The sequence below is a fragment of the Schistocerca piceifrons genome, chromosome 8 (assembly GCF_021461385.2).
Source record: "Schistocerca piceifrons isolate TAMUIC-IGC-003096 chromosome 8, iqSchPice1.1, whole genome shotgun sequence".
In the NCBI taxonomy this organism is placed as follows: domain Eukaryota; kingdom Metazoa; phylum Arthropoda; class Insecta; order Orthoptera; family Acrididae; genus Schistocerca; species Schistocerca piceifrons.
In genome coordinates, this window is record NC_060145.1 from 11,429,399 (window position 1) to 11,456,133 (window position 26,735).

General features: G+C 42.9%; 1 protein-coding gene across 2 annotated transcripts in view; it reads left to right on the forward strand.

Moving 5' to 3' along the window:
* Positions 1-26,735, forward strand: part of LOC124711125 (protein strawberry notch) — a 265,197-nt gene that overhangs the window by 173,762 nt on the left and 64,700 nt on the right. For both annotated transcript variants that reach the window (XM_047241011.1, XM_047241013.1), the window contains 2 exons: positions 2,034-2,142; positions 24,396-24,511. In XM_047241011.1, coding sequence (XP_047096967.1) covers positions 2,034-2,142; positions 24,396-24,511 — 225 coding nt within the window. The remainder of the gene's footprint in view (positions 1-2,033; positions 2,143-24,395; positions 24,512-26,735) is intronic.

A 26,735-nucleotide genomic window follows, 5' to 3' on the forward strand; every position in this document is an offset into this window, starting at 1 on the left:
CCCCAGAAATAATTTTTTTAAGGGCAACATTTCCACTTTTGAATGTTACCTTTACTTAAAAACAACATTACGGTAATGTATTTATATGGTATTCATACACGTGGGAGAACTTTTATTGCAGATCTGTTTGAATACAAGTAATATGATAGGATTTAGTGTTATTTTGTCCTGTGTTCCACAAAATTGCCAAATTTCAAGCAGAGAAATAGATTGTTGTAGTGGCTAAATCATATTCTCTTGTTTTTCCATTGCACTAGCCTCATGCGAATCAGATGGCACATTATTGTTCGAGCAACATCGATACTGTATTGAGCATTTCGGCATATAGGGAAGTAGTGAGTCTGTTCGAAAGCAAGTATTGTTTGCCCAGCCCTGCTTTGACATTACAAAGAAGATTTTTACATGTGTTGACAGGAGCAAAATACACTTGGTCTTTCCGGATATTGGGCAACAGTAAGGTAGATAAGAAATTTTATCTGTCCCTAATATAAATTCTTGTTGGAACTTGAGAAAAAGGGCAAACTCTCTTTCCTCGGATCTTAGTTTAGAGGAAATGGACATATCTGTGAGTCACGGAGAGGAAGAGAGTGTGTGTGTGTTGGGGGGGGGGGGGGGGGGGTATTGAAAACCTCTTTATCTCCACACTTGGTATCACTATCCATCACAAAGAAATTCATTGCTGAGACTCTGTTTCATAGAGCTCAAACACTTTTAGACAGATTACTCAGATCGCCCGATTGAGTAGGCATTGCGATCAAAGTCTAAAATGCATCAGAAAGGGGTAAAGACTGAAGTAGAAAAGAGAAGCCAGGAACTAAATTTCTGGCCCAATATCTGGAAAGATCCATAGACTACTATGGAAACATGCCTTCCAGAGCGTTTTGCTCCCACCAACAAAGAGGATAAGCCTTATTTTTAATATTAAAGACAATCTACTCTCTGAAAGCCAGATTTGAACTGTGTTCCACGTGAATGTGGCACATTTTACATGGGCAGACTGTCAGAACAATGGAGGGGATTTGCGAGAGGCATCAGTGCCACACCCAACTAAAATGACCAAACAAATCAGCTCTGGAGCGAACATAATCGTGAAATGAAATGCAGCGAGACAGTTGTCATGGTGCAAATGTCAAGTTTTTGAGACAGTCTTAATTAAGGCGTGTAGTGAAATAAATATTTTTGAAAGTGTAATAAACAGGAATGGTGGTTTCAATTTAAACAAGGCTTGAGGTATGGCCCTCAATTTATTAAAATCTGCAAATAGTGGCACAGGATCAACAACAGTTCACAGTCTGGTTGTAGTCTAGGCAGTGAGTACAGATAACGGCAAAGCTTGAGCACCTGAATGAAACGTCTGGGTTGGTTGTCGAAATATGGCACAAAAAAAAAGTGGAACAGTGGCTCAGCTGCATACCTAGAAACATACTATTAAAGAAATTGATGAAAATCAGTCATCGTGGCCATATGTGTCATATGCAAATAGCTGTAATAACTGCCCTATAGGTAGCTGAGCTATATGGTAGTGAAACTTCCTGGCAGATTAAACCTGTGTGCCAGACTGGAACTTGTATCTTTTACAGACAAGTGCTCTGCCAACTAAGCAATCCAGGAGAACTGACAGAAGCAGAGCTGTGAGAGTTGGTCGTGAGCAGTGCTTGTATAACTTATTTTAATTCTCTTTGTTTTAATTTTTTATTTTTTATAATTGGAAATGATCATTCGTTTAGTTAACATATACATTTGTTGTTATATGGGATACTATGGAAATATTGGAGAATTTGCTCTATGTTGTTTCCTCTGCGATGAGATGTTGCTTTTTCACTCTTTCATTTACCGTACTCCCTGACTAATAGTATGTTTATAGAAAGCTTTGAAAGTGTTATATAGCTCTTTATTTGAAAAGCTGTAATGGCCACATAATATTCCCAAAGATGAAAATTTCCTCTGTGAAGTTGATTTGTGACAAGAGTAATGAGATAGTCAGTGAAAATATTTTCTTTTATCACGATTTCTCCTTTTGTTTTATATTTCAGATGTGGCTGATGCACTTGTTGGTGTGGGTCTCATTGTGAATAGTGAGAGTATGCCCGGTGTTCTTATGCTTGATAAAGATTACAACAACATGAGCAAGTTCCTGAACAGGTAATAAAATCCAAAAAAACTGCATCAAAAATATTAAGATTTATATTTATTTTTATCTCTGCTGGCATAGCTGTCCTTTAGAATGTTTTGATACTGCTTTTGCTGCTACTTTTACCAAAATCATTCAGAACTGTAGAGCTTTTGACTTTTTATCTGTGTGCCAATATGATCTGACTACAGTTTAAATGCTTGTCTCTGTTTTGAATTTTATTGTTCCATCTTTGTTATTAACAATTATGAAAAGGATGGATTGCTACTCACTGTAAAGATGGCACATTGAGTTGCAGACAGACACAACAGGCTAAATCCTGGAAAAGAAAGGAAAAAACACACACATTCACACAAGCAGACTCACCGCACGCACACGACTGCTATCTCCAGCTGCTCTGTCCACACTGCAACTGTTGCATTGAACGAAAGCAGGAATCTGGAGCGGGGGTGGGATAGCAGCGTACGAGTTGGGGAGGGGAGAAGGGCACTCTCTGGCAGAGCAAGCAGTAGTAGAAGATTGGGAGGGGGGGGGGGAGGGGGAGACAGGTGGGTGCTGGCAGAGAGCAGTGCATAATGAGGGTGCAGGGATGTGAAAGGGGAGAAGGTGACAAGGCAGTGGGGGTCGAAACCATTGGGTGAAGGGTGTGGGGACAGTAGGTTACTGTGTGTTGTAAGGATAACGCCCATTTTCGCAGTTCAGAAAAGCTGGTGGTGGTGGATAGGAGGATCCATATGGCCCAGGTTGTGAAGCAGCCATTGAAATCAAATGTCTTACGTTCAGCTGCATGTTGTGTCACAGTATGCACTTTGTGTGAGCCGCAATTTGGTGGTGGCCATTCATCGTGGTGAATAGCTGGTTGGTAGTCATATCACTATAGAAAACTGTGGAATGTTTGCAGCAGAGCTGGTACATGACACAGATTGTTTCACAAGTGGCCCAGCCTCTGATGTGGTAGGATAAGCCTATGACACGACTGGAGTGTTGGAAAGATTAGATGCCATATGAAGGGGAGTATTAAATGCAGTTGACACAAATATTTTTTCTATAGAGTTCAAATTTGAGTGCGGCAGTGAAGTTATTTGGACACACGTAACAGGTCTGAGTTACATAAACAGGGTGTCTACGACCCGGGACAACCGGGAAAAACCCGGGAATTTTTTCATCCGGGAAAAACTCGGGAATTTTTCGGACTTCCGGGAAGTTTTCATTGTTTTAGCTTTCAGTTAAATTTTTGTAATTTTGACTGTAGAATTGATTCTCTAGCAAACAATGTTATTGTATCCTGCTATTGGAGAATGATACTGCAGCAAGAAAATATAAACGAGAGGGAAAAAAATAAAACTTTAGTGGCAAAGGAAATGTGCAATTTACAACAACAAAACACCGTGCACGCACAAGCGTCTGCAAATAGCAAAAATATGTCAAAGGCCGTAGGGCGCAGACTGTAATTCTTCGTAACAATAGACTGCTTGCTATGAGCATGACGTCACAACTGTTCACGTTAGGTTCGTTTGACCAATTGCCAGCGGTCTGTTGCGCATGCCCATTCGACTCGCATATAAGCAGTACGTTCTCCCGCTACTTGAAGTTTGGCTATTAGCTGTATCAGTAGTACCAGCTAGCAGCCAGATGCAAACGAGAAAAATTTTTCTCCCGCGCCCTAGCTGCCAGATTCACGCTTGCACAGAGTTGTAGTGGGGAGGGCGTTAACCTCCACGTGACCCGTGTTTACGTTAAGTGATTTCGCTGCTTCTGTTCGTGTACAGCACCCACGTCAAATGAAAACAAAACAGATTTCTGTGGCCGGAAGCTATCAAGTGAATTAAAATACATTCACATAATTACGGAGGGCAAAAATATATTATTAATTTCAGTTTTCTGATTTTATTTTATTTGCAAGGTTGTAGCAGTCAAGCATTAATCGCCTTGCAGAACAGTGAAGTTAATTTTGCAAGTTTGCTAAAGAAATTTGGCTTTATTAATCTTTCCGCTGAGGCAGTCATTTTATTTGAAACGAAGTGTTTCATTCTACAGTATTGCCTAGTTCCAACAGTTCGCTGACTTTCAAGTGCACGTTATCATCTTCTGCCATATATGGCATTATGCCATAATAAAGAACCAAAAATGAGATCGCAGAGTACTGGTACTCCAAGAAAATTTGCATCCCAAAAACCACACTGAAAAGCTTAATACGAGATGGGACCTACTTCATTGTGAATCTGGAAAAGGCCAATTCGCACTCAAGCCGAATTATGCATTTTACTATAGTTTACGAAATTCCGATGCTCTTTGGAGTACCCTCTGATGCCCCGTTTCTTTTATGGTGTAATGTAAGCTCTGTTAATGCTTTATACACACGGACATGCGGGCTTCCTACACCAATACAGTTGCACACGCACAATAATGCCTGTTTTTCTGGCGCTCTCTGGCAACTGGTAAATCGAACCTATTTCTAACAGTCTCCGGATAGTATTGCGAATGGTGGTTAGAAAAGCGTTACTTTCAAAGTAAATTTCTTTTTACGCAAGATGAATTATGTTTCATGTGAGAAAGTGGGATGGATTTATCACAGAGCGTTCGAAACTGAACAGTTTGAGGACCAGCCACTTACAAGAATTTCGAGCCGAGACATTTATGTCAGAATTTTAAATTTACTGGCACATTTGTGTGATGCATCTTAAAGTATAACACACGCTTTATGTGTGTGTGTGTGTGTGTGTGTGTGTGTGTGTGTGTGTGTGTGTGTGTGTGTGTCTGTATATATGTGGATTGATTAGTGTGTGTGTGCGAAAGTATACCCGTCCTTTTTCCCCCTAAAGTAAGTCTTTCCGTTCCCGGCATTGGAATGACTCCTTACCCTCTCTCTTAAAACCCACATCCTTTCGTCTTTCCCTCTCCTTCCCTCTTTCCTGATGAGGCAACAGTTTGTTGCGAAAGCTAGAATTTTGTGTGTATGTTTGTGTTTGTTTGTGTGTGTATCAACCTGCCAGCGCTTTCGTTTGGTAAGTCACATCTTCTTTGTTTTTAGATATTTTACATGTGAAAACTTAGCTTCTGTTGTAGCGTGTTAATTTTAGAGACCAAAATTATATGTGAAAGCTTAGCTTTTCTTGTAGATATACGGTACTGTGTACATTAATGTAAACCGTTAACTTTTCCTCTTGCGTGTTCGCGCTATGTAACCAGTGATCTTGCTATTGGGTGACTAAAACACGTGTCGTATGCTCTGAATAGCTGCTGTCATCGGCTGGCGAGAACTCGTGGCTTGAGATATGACTCGCTTACAAAAGGACATTGCAACCTCGGTTTCAACGCTCCGGAAACTAACGCGCTGTGTTTGGTGCAATTCGAATTTATACTTTCGTAATACGAAAATATGCAGCGTATATGTTGCTGCAAGTCTCTTCAAAACTTCTCTGCCCCGTCTTTTTTATTTATTTATTTATTTATTTATTTATTTTTTTTTTTTTTTTTCCGGGAAGTTCTGCGCGATTGTATAAAACGTTAACCATTCAAAGGATTGATAAGTTTTACAGTTCCAAGGGAAAATCTACTGAAAACCTACTGTCACTTACCACAGAAAAAATGTATTTTCGCCCGGGAAAAAGCATATTTTTTAAACGGGATATCCGGGAGAAATCCGGGAATAATCCGGGAATTTCTTTTCCTTGTCCCCGTATACACCCTGATAAAGTTAATTGTTGGATGTTTTTACCAGCCCCTGATCCTGTTGTGACAGTTTTAGGGTCGTTCCAGAAATATCCAAATCGTCCAGTATTAGTTGGAGGCAACTTAAACTACTGAATATGGACTGAGATGTCTATGGGAACTTTCCTGAACAATCCTGTTGCTACAAACATTCCTGACATTATCAACAGTGTCAGTATAGAGACCGGAATTATTGATCACGATGTCATTGTAGTGGTGATAGTGTTAATAAATCCGTCAACAATCTAAGATAGTGTTTATGCTAGAAAATCCAGGTAAGTAGTTGTTTGCATCCCAGTTACACAATGAATGGACATCATTTAGCTCAAGTATGATGGATACAGAGGAATTATGGCCAAAGTTTAAACTGATTGTAAATTGCATTCTGAAGACGTACATGTTAAGTAAGTGGATTAAGGATGGAAGGGACCCTCTACGGTTTAATAATCAAATTTGGAGAATGCTGAGGAAACAGAGATTGTGGCACATTCGGTTCAGAAAAAGAGGGTACAAATGTCAATAGGCCAAAGTTGGTAGAAATTTGTGCATCCATAAGAAGACCAATGCATTTAGCATATCTGAAAAGGTAGGCTAAGCGGAGCCTGGGTGCTACAAGAGGTTGATAAGAAGGAGCACTGTGGGCAAGTTACGGGTTTGGTAGTGGTGCCCCAGGTGGCAGTAGGATGTCAGTAGTGTTGATAATTTATGGAGGTGGTGTCCGGAAGGCTCTTCCATGTGCTGGAGAGCGAGAGATTCAACTTGCCACATCCCCAAAACTCCCCACCAACACTCCACTAACTCGAGAGCTGAAACAATCCCGGAACATTGTTGTTGACCTTTCCACCAAAGTTATCAGTCCCACAGAAGTTCCAGTCCTATCCAAAGGCCTCACCTGTAGCCCTACATCCAAATTTAACCATGTTAGATTTGTCAAAGACCTGTGCTTAGCTTCCCCTGATCCCTGCAATGGAAATACTTTTTTGCTACCAATCGCTCCAAGTAAACCCTACCTAATCTCAACATTGAATTCTATCTCTCCCAGTTCATACCACCATACAACTGTGATCCCCCTCCCACACCTAACCAACCCAAGGCACATTCCAGGGATTCCTAACCTCCCCAACTTGGCCTCACCAACCTTCTCCAAGACCCTTCTTAACAACACCAACTTTTCAGCATAAGAAAGACAGCTGTACACAGCTTTGAAACCGATCCTCACTTAATCATCCTACCTGCAGACAAAAATTCCACTACTGTCATTATGAATCTCAGTGACTACCTGGTGGAAGGCCTTTACCAATTGTCTCACACCTCTGCCTATAAACTCTGTGAGAGTGAACCCATCCCAGAAGTCCATTATAACCTGCAATCCTTGCTTAAAGCCTCAGGCCTTTCCCAGAACCTCTCCCCTGAATCCATTTCCCTCCTCACCCCTATGACACCCTGCACACCTACCTTCTACAAGCTCCTCGAAAACCAAACATACTACAATCCTGGATGCCCCATTGGAGCCAGTTATTGTGCCCTCACTGAAAGAATTTCAGCCCTCATTTACCAACAGTTCCAACTAGCTGAGCAAAATCTAGCATCCCATGTCAAAGATACCAAAAACTTCCCTCGCCAACTCTCCACCGTCCCCATCCCTTCACCTCACGGATCCCTAATCGTCACTCTTGTTGCCACTTCCTTATACACCTCCATGCCCATAGTCTTTCCACTGTTGAAAACTACATCTCCCCTGATTCCAAACCCACTAGCTCATTCCCCATACACGTTACTAACTTTATTCTAACACACAACTACTTCTCCTCTGAAGGGAAGGTATACAAACAAATCTGTGGCACAGCATTGGGGACCTGCATGGCACCCTCCCAGGCCTTCCTGTTTGTGGACCATATAGAGGAAACTTTCTTAGTCTCCCAAAAGCACAAACTCTTGGTTTGGTTCAGGCTCATTGATAAAATCACCCTGGGCCAAGACAACCTATCCTCATTCAGCACGCCATCTTCTTAGACATCCTCTCCTCTCCCCCTCCCCCCTGCGGGTGTTAGAATAGGCCTGAGGTATTCATGCCTGTTGTACAAGGTGACTAAAAGGAGTTTCACATGTTTTGGCCTTTATATGGCGGTCCCCAGTAGGGTTTGACCTCCATTCTTCAAAATTTTCCCTAAGAGCAAGCCAGTTGTGGAAGGGCACCTTACAAGGTGCATCGTGTCCATCGTGCATTGAAATCTTTAACCCACTTTCTCGTTGTCGCATTGCCTGCCTATTCTCCATCTCTTGCGCAAGGACACCTTCTTGGTTGCGTTTTCCACCATGCTCTATGAAGTGTCGATTTCTGCATTGACGATGAGCACGGTAACCAGTCCGTTGTGGTGGGGCTGCCATGTACCCTTTTGGTTGTAGCCCCCTGACCACACAGGGATTGCTGTGCTGATGCCTGCGCCATTAATTCCCCACGTATGCCAAGGGGTAGATGACCATCTCCCTGGGGCATCGAGACTCCCAGCAATGGCCATCCTGCCAGGTGGCCTTTGCTGCAGCTGGTGGCGCCCATGGCAAGGGCCCCTGGTCGGAGTGGGTGGCATCAGGGCGGATGAGACGCGATGAAGCATAGTCCATCATCTCTTGCTGGTGGTGAAACACCACCGGTCTCTAAGTGATCACGAGCTCAATTAAACGCACAGAAGTACAACCCCAAATCATTCCCCTTCCTGGCCACACCATGGGAGGAATGTCAGGCTAAGGATGGCAGCGGATCTTATTCGCCCCGGTACCTTTTATGTTCGAGAGCTGATGGGACATCTTTCATGACGATGAAGCCTCAGTTTTTTTTTGTTGAGCATTTTAGAGGACAAGTTTGGGGAGGTGGAGGGCTTGTCAAAAATGAGATCTGGGTCAGTCTTGATCAAAACAGCATCCCTTGCCTAGTCATGGGATTTACTTGCTTGTGACAAGCTGGGGGTTGTTTCTGTACCCATCGCACTCCGTAAGAGCTTAAAGATGTTCCAGGGTATCATATTTCACAGAGACCTTCTTTTGCAGTCCAACGATGAGATGTGCGCCAGTTTAGAGCGGCGAGGTGTACATTTCGTCTAGCATATCCACCAGGGTGTGAAGGATAATCAGGTTGCCACCGGTGCCCTCATCTTGGCCTTTGAGGGTGATACATTGCCCGAGAAGGTCAAGGTGATGGTCTACTGGTATGATGTAAAGCCCTATATCCCTCCCCCAATGCGGTGCTTTAAGTGCTGGAAGTTCGGCCATATGTCTTCCCTCTGTACTTCTAGCGTCGCATGCCCAATACTCCATGTGCCCCACCTCCCATCTGTGTCAACTGCTGCAAGCACCATTCGCCTTCCTTGCCTGACTGCAGGACTCTCCAGAAAGAAAGGAAAATCTTGGAGTACAAGACCCTGGACAGGCTGACCTACACTGAGGCCTAGAGAAAATTTGAACACCTGTATCCTGTGCATATGACATCAACATCGTCTTACGCTCCCGCTACAACAGTTCTGGCACCATCAGCTCCGCCAACCTAGGTCACCCCTCAGAGCCAGAAGACTACACCTCCCCCTTGAAGGTTGCTTCTGCACCACCTGCTTTGGGAGCAACCCCCCCCCCCCCCCCACCCACCCCCCCCCCCCCACCTCCCCCTCCCTCTACAACCATCGGGGACGTCTGTCCGCACTTCTAAGCCGGAGAAGCGTAAGTCTTCTTCGGCTGCTTTCACTAGGAAGGGGTCCCTTGGGTCACTCCCTTCCCAGGTTTTGTCTAGTGGGAAAGACAACACCCGCCAGTGGCTGAAGAGCCCAAACGCAGCTGGTAGTAGGGCTTCACACTCATCCTCAGTCCCAGAGACTGAGCCAGTGAAGTCCTCCGAGCCAGGGAAACTCAAGGAGCAGCAAGAGAAATCCAAAAAGACCAAGGAAATTGCAGTGACACCCACACCACCGCTACCTACAAGCTCTGCAGCTGAGGATGGGGTGGAGATTTTGGTGTCCGCTGAGGACCTAGATCTCGCCAGACCCTTAGACACAATGGTTATAGACTGCTCAGACAATAAATCGGTGGCAGCAGGTGACTCTGAGGCATAAACTGCCTCATTGAATGTTCCATGCCTTCCCAGTCTCATGATGTCATCCTCCTGGGGAATTGCGGCGGTTTTTTCCACCACCTGGCTGAGGTGCGGCAACTGTTAAGCTTTACACCTGCTATCTGCATTGCCATCCAGGAAACCTGGTTCCCAGCAATGCAGACCCCTGCCCTCCGCAGCTATTAGGTATATTAAAGGAACTGTAGCGACTATAATCAGGTGTCAGGTGGAGTTTGCGTTTATGCCCTAAACTCGGTTTTTAGTGAACATGTGCCCCGTAAAACCCCTCTGGAAGCTGTGGCTGTCAGAGTAAGGACGACGCAGGAAATAACTGTCTGTAATGTATATCTTCCTCCAGATGGTGCAGTACGCCTGAATGTATCAGCTGCACTGATTGATCGACTCCCTAAACCTTTTCTACTTCTGGGAGATTGCAATGCCCATAACCCCTTGTGGGGTGGTACCACGCTTACTGGCCGAGGCAGAGATGTCGAAACTTGACTGTCGCAGTTTGACCTCTGCCTCTTAAATACTGGGGCTGCCACACATTTCAGTGTGGCTCATAGTAGTTACTCGGCCAGTGATTTATCAATTTGTAGCCCAGGACTTCTCTCATCCATCCACTGGAGAGCACATGACGACCTTTGTGGTAGTGATCACTTCCCCATATTTCTGTTACTGCCCAGCGTCAGGTGCACGGATCCCTGCCCAGATGGGCTTTGAACAAGGCGGACTGGGGAACGTTCACCTCTGCTGTCACCACTGAATCTCGCCCACACAGTAACATAGATTTGATGGTTGAGCAGGTGATTAGCACAATTGTTTCTGCTGCAGAAAATGTGATCCCTCACTATTTAGGGTGCCCGAGGCATAAGGCAGTCCAATGGTGGTCACCGGAAGTCGCTGAAGCAATTACGGAGCATCGGCGAGCACTACAGTGGCATAAGCGGCACCCTTCCCTGGAGCACCTCATAGCCTTTAAATGGCTCCGTGCACGTGTTCACCACCTTATCAGACAACGGAAGAAGGAGTGCTGGGTGCCACACATCACCTTCCCAAGTCTGGGCAGATCAGACGTCTTTTCGGGTACCAGGCCCCAACAGCTGTCCCCGGTGTTACCATAAATGGCATGTTATGTACCGACGCAAACGCGATTGCCGAGCACTTTGCTGGAGCCTCTGCATCAGAGAATTACCCCCTTTCACACACTCAAACGGCGGCTGGAAGGGAACGTCCTCTCATTCACTACACACTGCAGTGAATCATATAACACCCCATTTACAGAGTGGGAACTCCTCAGTGCCCTTGCACATTACCCCGACACAGCTCTTGTGCCTGATCGCACCCACAGCCAGATGATTAAACATCTCTCATCTGACTACAAGCGACATCTCGTCATTTTCAACCGGATCTGGTGCGATGGCGTCTTTCCATCACAATGGCGGGAGAGCACCATCATTCCGGTGCTCAAACCCGCTAAAAAACCGCTTGATGCAGGTAGCTATTGGCCCATCAGCCTCACCAACGTTCTTTGTAAGCTGCTGGAATGTATTGTATGTCGGCGGTTGGGTTGGGTCCTGGAGTCACATGGCTTGCTGGCTCCATGTCAGGGCGGCTTCCGCCAGGGTCGCTCTACCACTGATAATCTCATGTCCGTCGAGTCTGCCATCCAAACAGACTTTTCCAGATGGCAACACCTGATTACCGTCTTTACTTACGTAAAGCATACGACATGACTTGGCCACATTCTATGAGTTGGATCTCCGGAGACCACTCCCTATTTTTATCCAAAACTTCCTGTCGCTCCGTACTTTCCTTGTCCAAGTTGGTGACTCCCATAGTTCCATCCATATCCAGAAGAATGGAGTCTCGCAGGGCTCTGTATTGAGTGTGTCTCTATTTTTAGTGACCATTAACACTCTAGCAGCAGCTTTCGGGCCCTCCGTCTCACCTCTGTATGCAGATGACTTCTGCGTTTCCTACTGCTGCTCCAGTACTGTTGTTGCTGAGCGACGCCTCCAGGGAGCCATCCACAAGGCGCAGTCATGGGCTCTAGCCCACAGCTTCCAGTTTTCAGCCGCAAAGTCGTGTGTCATGCACTTCTGTTGGCATCGTACTGTTCATCCGGAACCCGCATTTTACCTTATTGACGATCCACTCACTGTAGTGGAGACCTATCAGTTCCTGGGACTGGTTTTCAACACTCGATTGACTTGGATCCCTGATCTTTGTCAACTTAAGCAGAAGTGCTGGCAGCACCTCAATATCCTCCGTTGCCTGAGCAACACCAATTGGGGTGCAAATCGCTGTATGCTGGTGCAGCTCTACAGAGCCCTTGTCCAATCCCGAATTGACTATGAGAGTGTGGTTTATGGTTCGCTAGTGCCTTCAGCATTGCATTTACTCGACCTCGTGCACCACTGTGGGGTTTGATTAACGACAGGAGCTTTTAGGACGAATCCCGTGACCAGTGTACTGGTGGAGCTGGTGTCCCTCCAGTGCAGATCAGACGTGTGCATCTGTTGGCCAGTTACGCAGCACACATTCATAGTTCCCCTGAGCATCTGAATTACCGTCTCCTTTTCCCGCCCACGGCGGTCCATCTCCTGCATCGGCAGCCCAGATCAGGGCTAATGATTGCAATTCATGTGCAGTCCCGTCTCTCTGAACTGGAGTTCTTCCCTTCACCACCTCTACTTGCAGTCCATTCAAGTACGCCTCCATGGTTTACGCCTCGGCTGCAGCTTCGTCTGGACCTTTTGCATGTCCCTAAGGACTCCGTTAACCCTGCTGCTCTCCTCTGTCACTTCCTCTCGATTCTTGATGTGTTCCGGGGCTCTGAAGTGGTTTACACCGACGGCTCAATGGCTGATGGTCATGTAGGCATCGCATATGTTCATGGAGGACATATTGAGCAGCACTCCTTGCGAGTTGGCTGCAGTGCTTTCACTGCAGAGCTGGCGGCCATATCTCGTGCTCTAGAGTACATCCGCTCATGCCCTGGTGAGTCATTGACTCATTGAGCAGCCTACAAGCTATCGACCAGTGCTACCCTAGCCACCCTCTGGTAGCGTGCATTCCGTTTTGTGGTATATGTTTCACCCATTTTATTATCACACTTGTGGCATTGTTTTATTAGGAACAAGGGACCGATGACCTCGTAGTTTGGTCCCTTCTCCCGCCTTTAAACCAACCAACCAATCTGATTATTCCATCCACACACCTGTCAACATTAAACTGACCAACTACAAGTGGTACCTCAATTTTGACAGCTGCCATCCATTCCATGCCAGAAAATCCCTCCCATACTGCCTGGCCACATGGGGGCGCCGCATATCTACAGTGACAGAAATTCCCTTTCCCAGTATGCTAAAGATCTCACCAGGGTGTTCACACATTGGCACTATCCGCCATACCTAGTCCGCCAACAGATCTGCCTTGTCATTTCCCCTCACAACCCCAGTCTCCCACCAATCCCAAAAACCAGCCACAAATGAGTGTGCCCTACGTCACCCAGTACCACCCCGGACTGCAACAACAGAACCACATCCTTCACCAGGGCTTTGATTACCTATCATCATGCCCTCAAATGACAGACATCGTAACCGAAATACTTGCCACCCGTCCTAAAGTGGTGTTCCGACAACCACCCGTCCTCCACAACACCCTGGCTGATCCCTGTGCCACTCCCAATCCCAATCCCAATCCTTTGCCAGAAGTATCAAACCCCCGTGGAAGACCCAGGTGCGAGACTGCCCAGTCCACTCACACAACACTTTTTGTTCCAGTCATGTCATATACCAGCTCTGCTGCAATCATTACACAGCTTTTTATATTGGTATGACTACCAACCAGGTATCTGTCAGGAGTGATGGCCACCATCATACTGTGGCTAAAAGCATTGTAGACCACCCTGTGGCACGATGTGCAGCTGAACGTAACGTGCTTGATTTCAGTGACTGCTTCATAACCCAAGCCATCTGGATCCTTCCATCCACCACCAGCTTTTCTGAACTGCACAGATGGGAGTTAGCCTTACATCTTCTCCACTCCCAAAATCAACCTATGGTAACCTAATGTCCCCACACCCACCACCCAACAGTTTCTGACCCTTCTGTCCTGTCGCCTCCTCCCAGTTCATATTCCCTCACCCTCATTGTGTGCTGCTCTGTGCGAATGCACCCACCTGTCTTTCCCCTTCCTGCTCCTCTCCTTTTCTGCTACCTAACTCCCGCTCCCCCATCCCCACCTCCCTGATCCACAGCCTTGTGACGTTGCGTCTGGTGGAAGTCTTGTCATGCTCCCTCCTAGTTCCTGCACGCTCCACCATACAGTGCACTTCTCTCCCATCCGTACTCTGCAATCCCTCCTTCTTCCCTGCCCCACTCTGGATTGCCACTTTCGTTCAACACAATTGCTGCAGTTGTGTGTGTGTGTGTGTGTGTGTGTGTGTGTGTGTGTGTGTGTGTGTTTTCCTTTCTTTTGTAAAGTAGGGTATGACCGAACGCTCAAGTGTGTAACAGTCTTTTGTTGTGCTTGTCTGGAACTCAACATTCCGTCTTTACGGTAAGTAGCAATCTATACCTTCTTTTATAATTGTTGGTATTCCAACTTGTATTTCTTTGGTATTAGACATTTTTATTTTTAATTGTGTTTGGGTGTACTGTTCTTGTTGCAAGGTGTCAGTCTTTTGTAATAATTCTCTTCACTCGTTGGGCTTCCAGTTGCATCCATGACTGGAGCTCTTTAGAGTTGAGACATTGAATGATTAACTTTACCCTGTGCAAATATGAAAAATCACTGATACTGTTATTATTTTAACTGTGAAATTTGGATTTTCAGAAAGCAGTAATGTGCACTTTTCTTCTGGTAGTAAATGCCTTTAACTACTTACTTTTCTTTTCTTCAAACTTACATTTTGTCATTGCATCAATAGCTACATTAGGAGACTGCTAGCTAATTAATCTGACATAGTCATTCGTGTTATTGTTATGGGTACCAGGGTACCACAGTCCCTCGTGTTCATCCTTTCCTTCACACAGAACTTGTGTATCACAGAAAGATGATGCATCACACATTAACTAAAACCGCCAGTTTCCCCAATACCAAGTGAGAATTTTGTTTCACACCCAGTCAAGGGTGTTATTAAAGTAATGTGGTTGAAGTGATACAGTCAGTATGATTGGTGTTCATTGCATTCGGGCTTGTGATAAACAATGACGAGAAATTGCAATTTATTATGGTCTAAGAGTTCACTGCTGCTCATTTGTGAATACACTAGTTTTCTCCTACAGGTTATTGTGGATACAGTGAAACCTCTGTTTTATGTTTTTGTGTGGTCCAGACTTAAAAGAACACAAAGTTGAGAAAAATGCAGATTCGAGGAATACATTAAAACCCCCAAAATAAGAGCAAAAACATACTTAATTGGCATATATGATTAAAAATAACAATCCTATCCAATGCGCTGTATAAGGTGTGTATAACTGAAGGAAATTAAATGTACAATACAAGTTTATACAATGATTTGTTAATGAATATCATCAGTTTTTAAAAAATCACAGATGTGTAACAGCTAGTAAAAACTTGTCAAAAAAGTGAAATTGGTGTCTGGGTACAAGGTAATCGAGCTGTTTTCCGACGTGCTACAACCACAGATTAAACATCAAAATATGCGTTTTTCAGAGATCTCTCCTTTGTGCTCACCCAGCAAAAAGCAAAAATAGATGAACATGGTGAACTAAACCATATGGTAAAAAATTTGTGGCCTACATTGTGAAATAAACTGAAATATTGTGAAAATTGCCAGAATACAACATCTCGGATCTCTGTTTTCCACCTGCAGCCAGTAGTTGTATAGATGGTGACATCACACTAATGCAGTATCTTCCAGCATAAAAAGTGATAAACATCAAGTTTAGTTAGTAGCTTGTTCCAAAGTATGGCTGATGTGATCAGCGTATAGCAGATGGAGTGACTGTGGCTTCCACTTGGGTTTAATTTATATACTTATACGTCTTACGCCCTCCACTATTGAGCATTAATTTTACTTACAGTAGTTCTGCTTAGAGCCTGTCGACAGAATCCGGAATGTTTGATGCCTGTACTGACTGCAGCCAACGTAGGCTACTCAGTTTGCTACATGCAGCACCAAAATTAACAGGACATGTTCAATGAACAGTTGTGCAATGGCTTGTTCGCCTTTGTTGCAGTCGTCAGTGGTGTTTAATGCGTTGTAATGGCAAGCCGATGTAACGGATTACTGAGACGGAGGAAACACTCAAATCACAGCAGGCTTAACTTTATTTCATATTCATTGGCATAAACAAGTACCACTTGTTTGTATATACGTGCTTACACAAAACATGCTATGTTTTCACCACAGCAAGCGACAAGTTCAAAGTGCAAACTGTGTGTGTTGGCAATACTGCAGATTGCTGTCGGGTGAAGTAACAAGTTGCCGACCAATAAGATCTCACTAAACGGAAATGGCCGACATTGTCTCGATTCTGACCAAGTATGTTGTTTGAGATGATTTAAAAGGTTTACAGACGATATTGTTGCTGAACACAGTACATCAGAAATACTTGCAAAAAGAGCAGACTGAGTTATAAGTGGCACAAGAAAAGGTCCGCTCCATCACATATTGGTTCGCTCCAGAACGCTTCATGTGGACTGTCCGCTTTTTCCATTGCTGTTGCAACCTAGTAGTAGTTGTATCGTAATTTCATAGTGAAGCTAAACGTTGCAAGTTGTGTTGGCAATGCCCCATGGATTTTGTCAGCATTTCCTCTCTTGTGTCTCCCCTCTCCAGAATGGCCTAAAATATTTCCTTAACTCCGTCACCCCCCGCAGTGGGAACAATCTGTCTTTTGTGCGACTTATAACTCGTTCAGTCACATCAAATGTCAATAGAAAGAAAACAGGATGAAGTCAAGTGAGACATTGAATAAGAACATGGACTCGAGGTAAACCTTACTAGGAAGAAATGTAAAATCGGGAAATTTTTAGCATTGATCGTACAGATGTTTCACAGGTGCTATGAATTTATGGTGTAGATGCTATTGCAATTCTGTTGGTAATCTCAGTGTCCACAGACAAGTTGCTACACATTGTAGATCCCAAGTAGGTAAAATCATCAACTACTTGGAGAGGATTGCTGTCAATGCTGATGGATGGAAGGTTGGTGGTCCCCTTAGTCTGTTGGAGGCTGATGGTAAGACCAAATTTTCCACATGCATGTGATAACTTGTTGATTAGATACTGCAGCTCGTCCTCTGAGTTTGCTGCCAGAGCTGCATTGTCTACATATAACAACTCGCAAATAACAATTGTATTGACTTTGTTCTTGGCCTTGAGACAGGCAATGTTGAAGAGACTTCCATCAGAACTTGTATGTAAATACACTCTCTCCTCACAGTCTTCAAAAGCAAATCTCAGCAGAAGGGAAAAGAAAATGCCAAACGGAGTAGGAGCTCACACACACCACTGCTTTACACAAGGGAATGATTCCGATGTTTTGCTGTTGAAACAGACTGTTGCTTGCATTTTCTCATGGAAAGAGACAGTTATTTGTAGTAGTTTAGATGGGCATCCAATCTTCTGCAGCAGTTTGGAGAGCCCAATTCTGCTCACTAAATCAAAGGCTTTGACGAGGTCAACAAAAGCAATATACAGTGGTCTCTGCGGCTCACGGCACTTTTCTTGCAGTTGTTGTAGATACAAAATCATGTCCACGGTTGATCAGCCAGGTCTGAAGCCACATTGAGATTGTGGGTAGATTCTAAATGCTAGGAATTGCAATCACATTAGGATGAATCTTGCATAAGCCTTCCCAACTACACTCAACAGTGAAATACCTTGGTAATTGTTGCAATCACTTCTGTCTCCTTTCTGTTTATACAAAGTAACAATCGTTGAATTTCACGTACTTAGCGGGATGTAGGCTTCTTCCCAGATGGTTGTGAGAAGTGAATGTAGGTGCTGTAGAAAGACAGGCTTGTTATACTTAATAATCTCTGCAGGGATCCCATCTTCACCTGGAGCCTTTCCATTAGCTAGGCAATCTATCACTCTGCCAAGTTCTTTCATAGTGGACATTGCATCAAGCTCTTCCATAACTGGCATTTGTTTGATGATATCAAGTGCATCCTTCCTTACTTCATTTTCAGCTGCATACAGCTCGAGATAATTGTCATCTCATTGCTCCATCTGCTTGCCTTCATCAGCAATAACTTATCTCCAGAGGAGCCGTTTTTCTGACAGTTGGACCAACTGCTTTCTTAATACCATCGTACATTGCCTTAATGTCCCCACAATCGGCAGCTTTCTGTATACCTGCACATAAATTTTGCCAGTAGTTATTTGCGCATCTCCTAGATGTGTGTTGTGTCCCGTTCTTTGCTTCTCGTCAGTCATCCTTAGTTCTTCCATTTGGGTTTCTTTTATAAGCAAGCTTTCTGTTTTGCCTCAGTGACTGGTTCCATCTCCTCCAAATTTTGCTCATACCAGTCCTTGTTTCTGTTCTCTTTCATTCCATAGGCCAATACTGCCAAGTTGTAGGTGGCGTCAGAAAGTTGTGCCCATTTGTTACCAAAATTCATTTCTGTTTGTGCGTTTCTTGATAAAGCACTTTCAAAACTACTGGAAAATTCTTGTTTTCATTGCGAGCTATGAACATGATATTTATTGATCCGCGGTTGACGTCTGTTTAGCGTGTTGATATTTCTTAGGGGTGAGCCTCAGTCTGCTCCCCACCAAATCATGGTCAGTGTTGCAGTCAGCTGTGATAGCTTTGTGTCAATAGGACATTTTTTAGATCTGTACATTTAGCTATCACAAAATCAAGTTGGTGCCAGTGGTGAGAGCGGGGGTGTCTCCAGGTCACCTTGCGTCGATCTTTATGTTGGAAATATGTGTTTACGATACACAGACCATGAAAGCAGCACACTTCTAGCAGTCTCTGCCCATTATCATTTATTTTTCCCACTCCATGATGACCCAGGCAAGTCAGCCACATGTCATTATCTAACCCAGCTCGAGAATTAAAGTCGCCTAGAATATATAGTGACTCTGAGTCAGGTACTTTGACTATTCTGTCGCTGAGTAAATCATAAAACAGATCCTTCTCTTCTATGCTGGATGATAAGGTGGGAGCGTACACATTAAAGATGTTAATGGTTCCACTTGAAGAGCGTACTTGTAAAGTAAGAATCCGCTCTGTTCCACCAGATGGTGGCACAGTACTGTTCAGGAGGGTGTTTTTATCTGCGAATCCTACACCGTGAAGTCTTGACTCATCTTATGACTCATCTTATGGTGTCTGGTATCAATTCGGTTCCAGGAGCTGCGGGAGGGGACGTAGTACGCCTTCCAACCACTTTTGGGGCCCCACTCCAGATTTTCTTTCAGGGTTTTCTCCCTTAGCCTCCATCCCTCCCAAGACTAACCTCAAGGCAATGGTATGTAAGATAATTAGATGAGGAAAGGCATGGTAACTGAGGAAAGGGTAGGGTAGGGTAGGGAATATGGGTCGTTGTGAGGCACACTTCATCTGGCTCCTCTGCTAAGACCTGTCTGGCTAAGTTAGACCTGCCAGTAGCTGCGCTACCGCTGGAATAGCTCTAGCTTCCCTGGAGTACGCAAACTCTCCTGCCCACACTGACAATGCTACGATTAAAGGCATGTGGGAGAGACGTGATATAGGACAGTGGTAAACCTAGTTAATTTACAATACAGTAGTCATTTTGACTGCATTGTTGACAGAATCCAAATGCACATTAATGTAGGTTGGTGGACTACATTGCTTCTACATTTCATAATAGCAGTTATTAAGTGAAATTAGATGATAAGCGCAATGAAAACTATATTATGAATTGACAATTAGTAAAATTTGGTAAATTAGGTTTACTTATTATGATGTTCCATAAATTGTCTAGTACAATACATTCCTCTTTTGCATAAGTTTTTCTTACTGTGTTCAAGTGTAGGTTCATCTTCTGCCTAGTTTCATATGTGTGCATATTATAGTTGTGTGTGATGAGATTTTCCTTTTTTAAGATGCTCCCTTTTGTGAAAAATTAGTATTTCGTATATATACAAGCAACGCAGTGGCAATATTTTGAGAGTTTCAAAAAGGGGTCTACAGGAATCCGTGCTTTTTTTATCACCCTGATAATCTTTTCCTGTATTTTAAATGTTTTTGTAGAATTTGGGGAATGCCCCCAAAAAATCATTCCGTCCATAAGTAGCGACTGTATACTACAATGGTACATTATCAGCACTGATGAGCAGCTTGTATTCTGAGTGAGGAACCTACAGCATATGCTAGTGAATTCAGTCTCTTTCTTCCAATTCAGATCGCCTGAACATGAATGCCTAGAAATTTTGTATGACAGACCTTCGATGCGTTGGGAAATGGCTCATCAATCCATTAAGCTGATGTATCATAGTTTATAAATGTTAGGAATAAATCGAAATTCCAAGTAATTAAGTAGCTATGTCTTGTTTTAGAAGAATTGGAATGATTAAATAGAGATTAAGAGCAAATATAGAAGTAATCTCAACAAAAATCACATAGCTGACTGTTAATATCGCAACTATTGCCCAAAAGAAATGGAAAATTTAGTGTAAAGGGCATTCAAAAAGTTTTACACAGTCTTCTCTAATTTTTTTATTTTTTGTAGCTGGAGAATGAAATTTTTTTGAGCATACTTGGAACATTTAGCTATACATTGAGCGTGTTCATGGTAGCCTCCATCAGCTGTGACACATCTGGCCCAACGTTCTTTCCATGATGTAAAATCACTTTGGTAAAATTCTGGGGATTGACTTTTACATCATCCCTTGACACAGGAAATATGGACTTTCTCAAATGGTTCAAATGGCTCTGAGCACTATGGGACTTAACATGTGAGGTCATCAGCCCCCTAGAACTTAGAACTACTTAAACCTGACTAACCTAAGGACAGGTTTTGCATCGGGGGCGGTTACAATGCACCCTCCCACCACTACCTACTCCAGTCCTGTAACCCGGAAGGTGTACACGATCAAAGGCAGAGCCACGTGTGAAAGCACCCACGTGATTTACCAACTGACCTGTCTACACTGTGACGCATTCTATGTGGGAATGACCAGCAACAAACTGTCCATTCGCATGAATGGACACAGGCAGACAGTGTTTGTTGGTAATGAGGATCACCCTGTGGCTAAACATGCCTTGGTGCACGGCCAGCACATCTTGGCACAGTGTTACACCGTCCGGGTTATCTGGATACTTCCCACCAACACCAACCTATCCGAACTCCGGAGATGGGAACTTGCCCTTCAGTATATCCTCTCTTCTCGTCATCCGCCAGGCCTCAATCTCCGCTAATTTCAAGTTGCCGCCACTCATACCTCACCTGTCTTTCAACAACTTCTTTGCCTCTACACTTCTGCCTCGACTGACATCTCTGCCCAAACTCTTTGTCTTTAAATATGTCTGCTTGTGTCTGTATGTGTGGATGGATATGTGCGTGTGTGCGAGTGTATACCTGTCCTTTTTTCCCCCTAAGGTAAGTCTTTCCGCTCCCGGGATTGGAATGACTCCTTACCCTCTCCTTTAAAACCCACTTCCTTTCGTCTTCCCCTCTCCTTCCCTCTTTCCTGATGAGGCAACAATTTGTTGCGAAAGCTTGAATTTTGTGTGTATGTTTGTGTTTGTTTGTGTGTCTATCGACCTGCCAGCGTTTTTGTTCGGTAAGTCACCTCATCTTTGTATTTATATATAAAGAAAATACTTTTATACACCAACTTCTAGCTAAATGTTCAAAGTATGTTCACAAAAAATTTCATTCCCCTCCCTGAAAAAAAAATAAAAAATAAATAAATAAATAAATAAAATAAAAAAATAAATTGGAGACAACTGTACAAAACCTTTTGAACACCCTTTTGTACATTCACAACAGAATTCACGAGGGTATCTTTTAATGTTTGTTGCAACTATTGACCGAAAGAAATGAAAATGTTAATTAACAAAAAAGTGAAGACCAACTTAAGAAGCATACAGGTATGTTGTTAGGTATGTTAGGTTAAGAATAATGTAATGAACCTATGAAGGAATGCCTTTTTATTTTTATTATATATTTACACATAAGTTATTTATAGCTGTGCAAGAAGCATAGTTGGGGGGGGGGGGGGGAGAACATGTGGGACAACAGGGTAGAGTCAGTATGTTACGGGAAACATTGTGATTGCACAGTGTTAAGATAAGGGTCACAGGTTATATATGCTGTTGTAAATTGAAGATGAGGTGTACCTGATGTTGTGTAGGTATTATAGAGCTAAATGGTTGGCAGACCTGTGGAAGGAATGGCATACACCTGGGTTGGGTGAATGTCCTGTAGAGGGTGAATAGGGGGACACTCACATCGAAAAGGTAGAAAGGTATTTGCACAGTATATGCCCATAGAACAAGGTGTGCAGCTGTTAAAGAGGAGGTAGCTGTACAGTGCATGTTATTCACACCATTTGAGCGTTCTTCAAAATAGTTAAAGACTAATAGACTTACCTTGGTACTGATGATTCTTTGCAATGACATTTTCACTTACACAGATCGGAGATTCGAAATTGTGAGAGACCACAACTCCGTATGGTAAAACTAACCCTAAATATTATTTTAATAAATTGGAGTAACTTACACTCTTGTGATCAATATCTTAAGAGCTAAAAGGGAATGCAGTTACAGTTTAATAACCACAATACAATCTGACCGAACAGTTCAATTATTTCTCGTACTCTTTGTTATGAAAAGGAAGCAGTGTACATTAAAATCTCATACAAAGGGAACAATAAAACGCAAAATGGAAAAATCATTTATGATATTGTAGAATGTAGTGAACAAAAGAATGATAAGTGTTGAAAAAAATTACAACTGAAATTAAGCAAACACCTGTTATTTAAAGAATAATATTTTTTAATCTTATGCGATGTTGCGATTAGTTAAGTTTGTTTGTTTACGCGACATCTTTTGGCTCTGTGGAGGGATCTGTGGTGTAACTTAGCGTTCTATGGAGTTCATGCTTCACTTCCATCTTCTTAGGCAGAAAAAAGGCGTTTGTGGAAACTAAAATTGTAGTTTAAGTAATTTCTAAGTGTGGATCATCCCACCTTGCGTGCTCTCATTTGATGTATGTACAAACAGATGCAAAAGGAAGTCATAATGGCAAGGCACAACAGTGAACGTACGTCTCCAGCTGCCAGGTAGGCCCGCTTCTGCTTTGGCATTGCGACTAGGGGGTGCCTCGGAAGTTGTGGATAGTAGGGCCATTGGCGAGAATGTAAACAATCTTCCACTGAAGACTAGTGATGAGAACTGTCATTTCAGTCTTTTATATCAAAACATTACACATTTGTTTCATGGTCTGTTGTGAGCTACAAACTGAGCGATCTGCATCACCCACCATTGTAAAAGTAAATGTACAGTGGAAACATTGCTGTTGTAATACAGAAGATTTATTGCAAACCTGATGATGTAATTCAGCAGCTTAAATAGATCAAAGCTGTTTTCCAACATCCATCCCATCTGTAAAAGGAGAACAACTCACATGGTACAGTATAGTGGCACTGCATAGCAGGTCCACTCAAGTAATTAACTTCAGGAATAGCAACCACAAATTATTCGTAAGATAAAGTTGATACACGTGCAATCACATGAGGGATCGTATGTGTAGTGCAAACTCACAATGGTGTAACACTCCAGTTTGTGTGGGGCAAAATCTTGGTACTGTTAGCGTTTTAGAGGGCAGTACTGAGCGAATTGTACAAAATTTGATGAGGACATTTCTTGTGACTCTTGTTAGATGTGACCAGTCTGGCTGTCCTCGAGACTCGTGATGATGGCCTCTTTACTGTTCATCCACTATGGCTCCATGAGAACTGTTAGTATCAGTTACGTTATCCTCCCATTTCATCTTCGTAATTGACTGAAGCTTCTGGTATCTTTGTTGAGGAAATCCCATTTGAAGAGGTGTACAAAGGATGCATGGGCAGTGTGAATATTGTTTTGCACATCCTTTTCAAATGTGCAGTATTGAAAAAGAATACTTTCAAATGAAGCAAAATGATGTATTTCTCTGGTGTCTCAGAGGTGATGATAAAAGACAGGAAGAACATTTGAAATCAGTTTTGGTATATTCGCGTAATGGTTAGGCTGTTATTGTTTCTTTGGGGATTTTCTTTCCAGATTTAATTTGCCAGTTCCTTCGACGGCACAACTGCAACAAAGAAAATAGAAAAAAAATATCCTTTGCTACTGGTATCCTCTTATCTGTAATTCTTCCTTTGGCAACAGAGCTTTGAGAAGTTACATAAGGTATTCTGCCAGTCTGAAAATGTCTGCTTATTTTTGTATTTGTTGAAGTTGTTCCGGTAAATCTTTGAGTTACTCCTTACTAACATTGTGTCCTCCAATTACAGAATCCTGGGAATGCCTGTCGACCTGCAGAATAGGTTATTTAAGTATTTCACTGACACCCTTAATGCCATAGTAACACAAGCTAAGAAGTCTGGCCGATTTGACATGGGCATATTGGGTAAGTGCATATAGTCTTCTAATATTACTGTTATTAATAGGCAAGTTAAAAATAATTGCAGCTTGCTCTTAAGGGAGTTATTATCCAGCTCCAAAATAAATGTTGGAAGACTTGTTTCAAATTTCACATTTACCACAACATGATGAAATAAGAGTTTCTCCAAGTTTAAGCCCAGTGTGTAGTGTTTTAGTATTGTAGTGGGCTAATAGTTTGTTGTAGGAAAATTGAACAGGAAAATTGTGATGAAAGTTTTTAAGTGACTCCTGTGCATATATGAGTACAGATGGAAGTAAATGGTACTGTTATGGCAATGTGATTAAAATCTGTGTTCACAGAACTTATTTTGAAAATGTTTGTGCAAAGACATAAAATAACTGCAGTCTGCAGCACAATACACTGGCTGACAGAATCTCTGTCTGCAGCTCACACTTCACTGTGCACAATAAATGTAGACTTTCACATTAGTATATACATCTGCTATTTAGCTATTTCAGTAACATGAAATGAAGCAACAGAGATGGTTTGTTGGGCACACAGATTATCTTCTGTCATAAACCTTACAAAGACACTATGTGACAAATGCATTTAGGAGCAAAAAATAAAAGAAAATATTACACAGGATAGTAACAAAATAAGATTTTGATACAGTGGAAAACAAATAAAGAATACTGATGGTGAACAATAAAAACAAACAGTAATTTTGCAACAGACCCAAAGAAATATATAGGGTACTGAAAGTGAGGTTGAATCAGTCAGGAAGTGAAGTTTCACCCCTTTTTATGCCATACTTACAAAACAGACGACATCTCTTCCCCACCCCCTTCCACTTTATTCTCCCCTCTCATCAAGAGAAGGACATTTACCTACCTACCCAGTATCTTTGCATTTCTTTGATCATCTGCTAGTGGTGAGAAAGTTAAAAGGCAAGTGTATGACGTGTTTTATGCAGAGACAGGCAGTGTCACCAGTGTGCTCTCTACCTCACAGTACATGCACCACCAGTTCTCTTCCGTGGCAACTTGCGACTCTCGAGTATGCACCGTATGAACTGCTTCTGATTCTTTCTTGAAAATTTTATACTAGGAAAACTCATTATCTCTTTTAACGTAATATGTGCAATATTTGCTTCATATCATATCACTAAAATCCCTAAACAGTCTCATGGTGTATACGTTAGTATGAAAATTAGTGAATGGTGTAGTGAATCCGTTATCATAGCTAAGGTAGATAGAAAGCCAAAACTCACCAAAGTAATACAGGTATATACGAATATTAGTTCCACAGATGATGAAGGGATTAGAAAATTTTGTAATGAGATAAAAGAAGTTATTCATTAGGTTCTGGGGGATGAAAATTTGACTTTGATGGGCAACTGAAATTAGAATTTGATCACTACATACAATCAGTTCAACAATCGAGATTCCACAGGGGGAACACATTATTAACCTTTGCCCACAGATGATCAATTGGGTTCAAATCTCAATATGTCGTACGGCTTGTGATGTTCTGTTCACCTGCGGTTTTCTCGTTGCACTCGGTTTTGTGGAATCTTCAAGTCTCGTATCTTGTTGGACTGAAATATTGAGAACTGCTAAGCTGTAGGAGAAATTCTACTGATATAGACAGCACACAAAATAAGTTTTAAATGTGGTTTAACCCAGTATATTCTAAAGACATAAATGGATTGAAGACATCGGCTGCCATTGGCAATGGGGAAAGTTGAAAATTTGTACCAGACAGGGATACGAACCTGAGTCTCCTGCTAAGGCAGGTGCACTGACCACTGCGCCATCCGGACACAGTCGTCACCACAACCGCACGGACTGCTCTAGCACACCTCCCATCAAACTCCACACACTACTGATGCAGTGCCCCTGCTCATTAGCCATCAGAGCATCTCGCCAACTCCTGTAAGAGTTCGAGCTCGGTGTGCATCTGCACTGAAGGGGTCAGTGGTCATCTTCCTTCATTATATATACACATGTGTTGTCTGTTCTTTTGGACATGTCCGAAAGAACAGACTTCACATATATGCACTGAGATGACAAAAGTCATGGGATACCTTTTAATATCACATTGGACCTCGATATGCCGTGGACTTGACAACTCGTGAGAAGTCCCCTGCAGAAATATTGAGCCAGTCGCTCTGTAGCCGTCCATTATTGCGAAAGTGTTGCTGGTGCAGGATTTCGTGCACGAACTGACCCTGTAAATGTTTGATTAG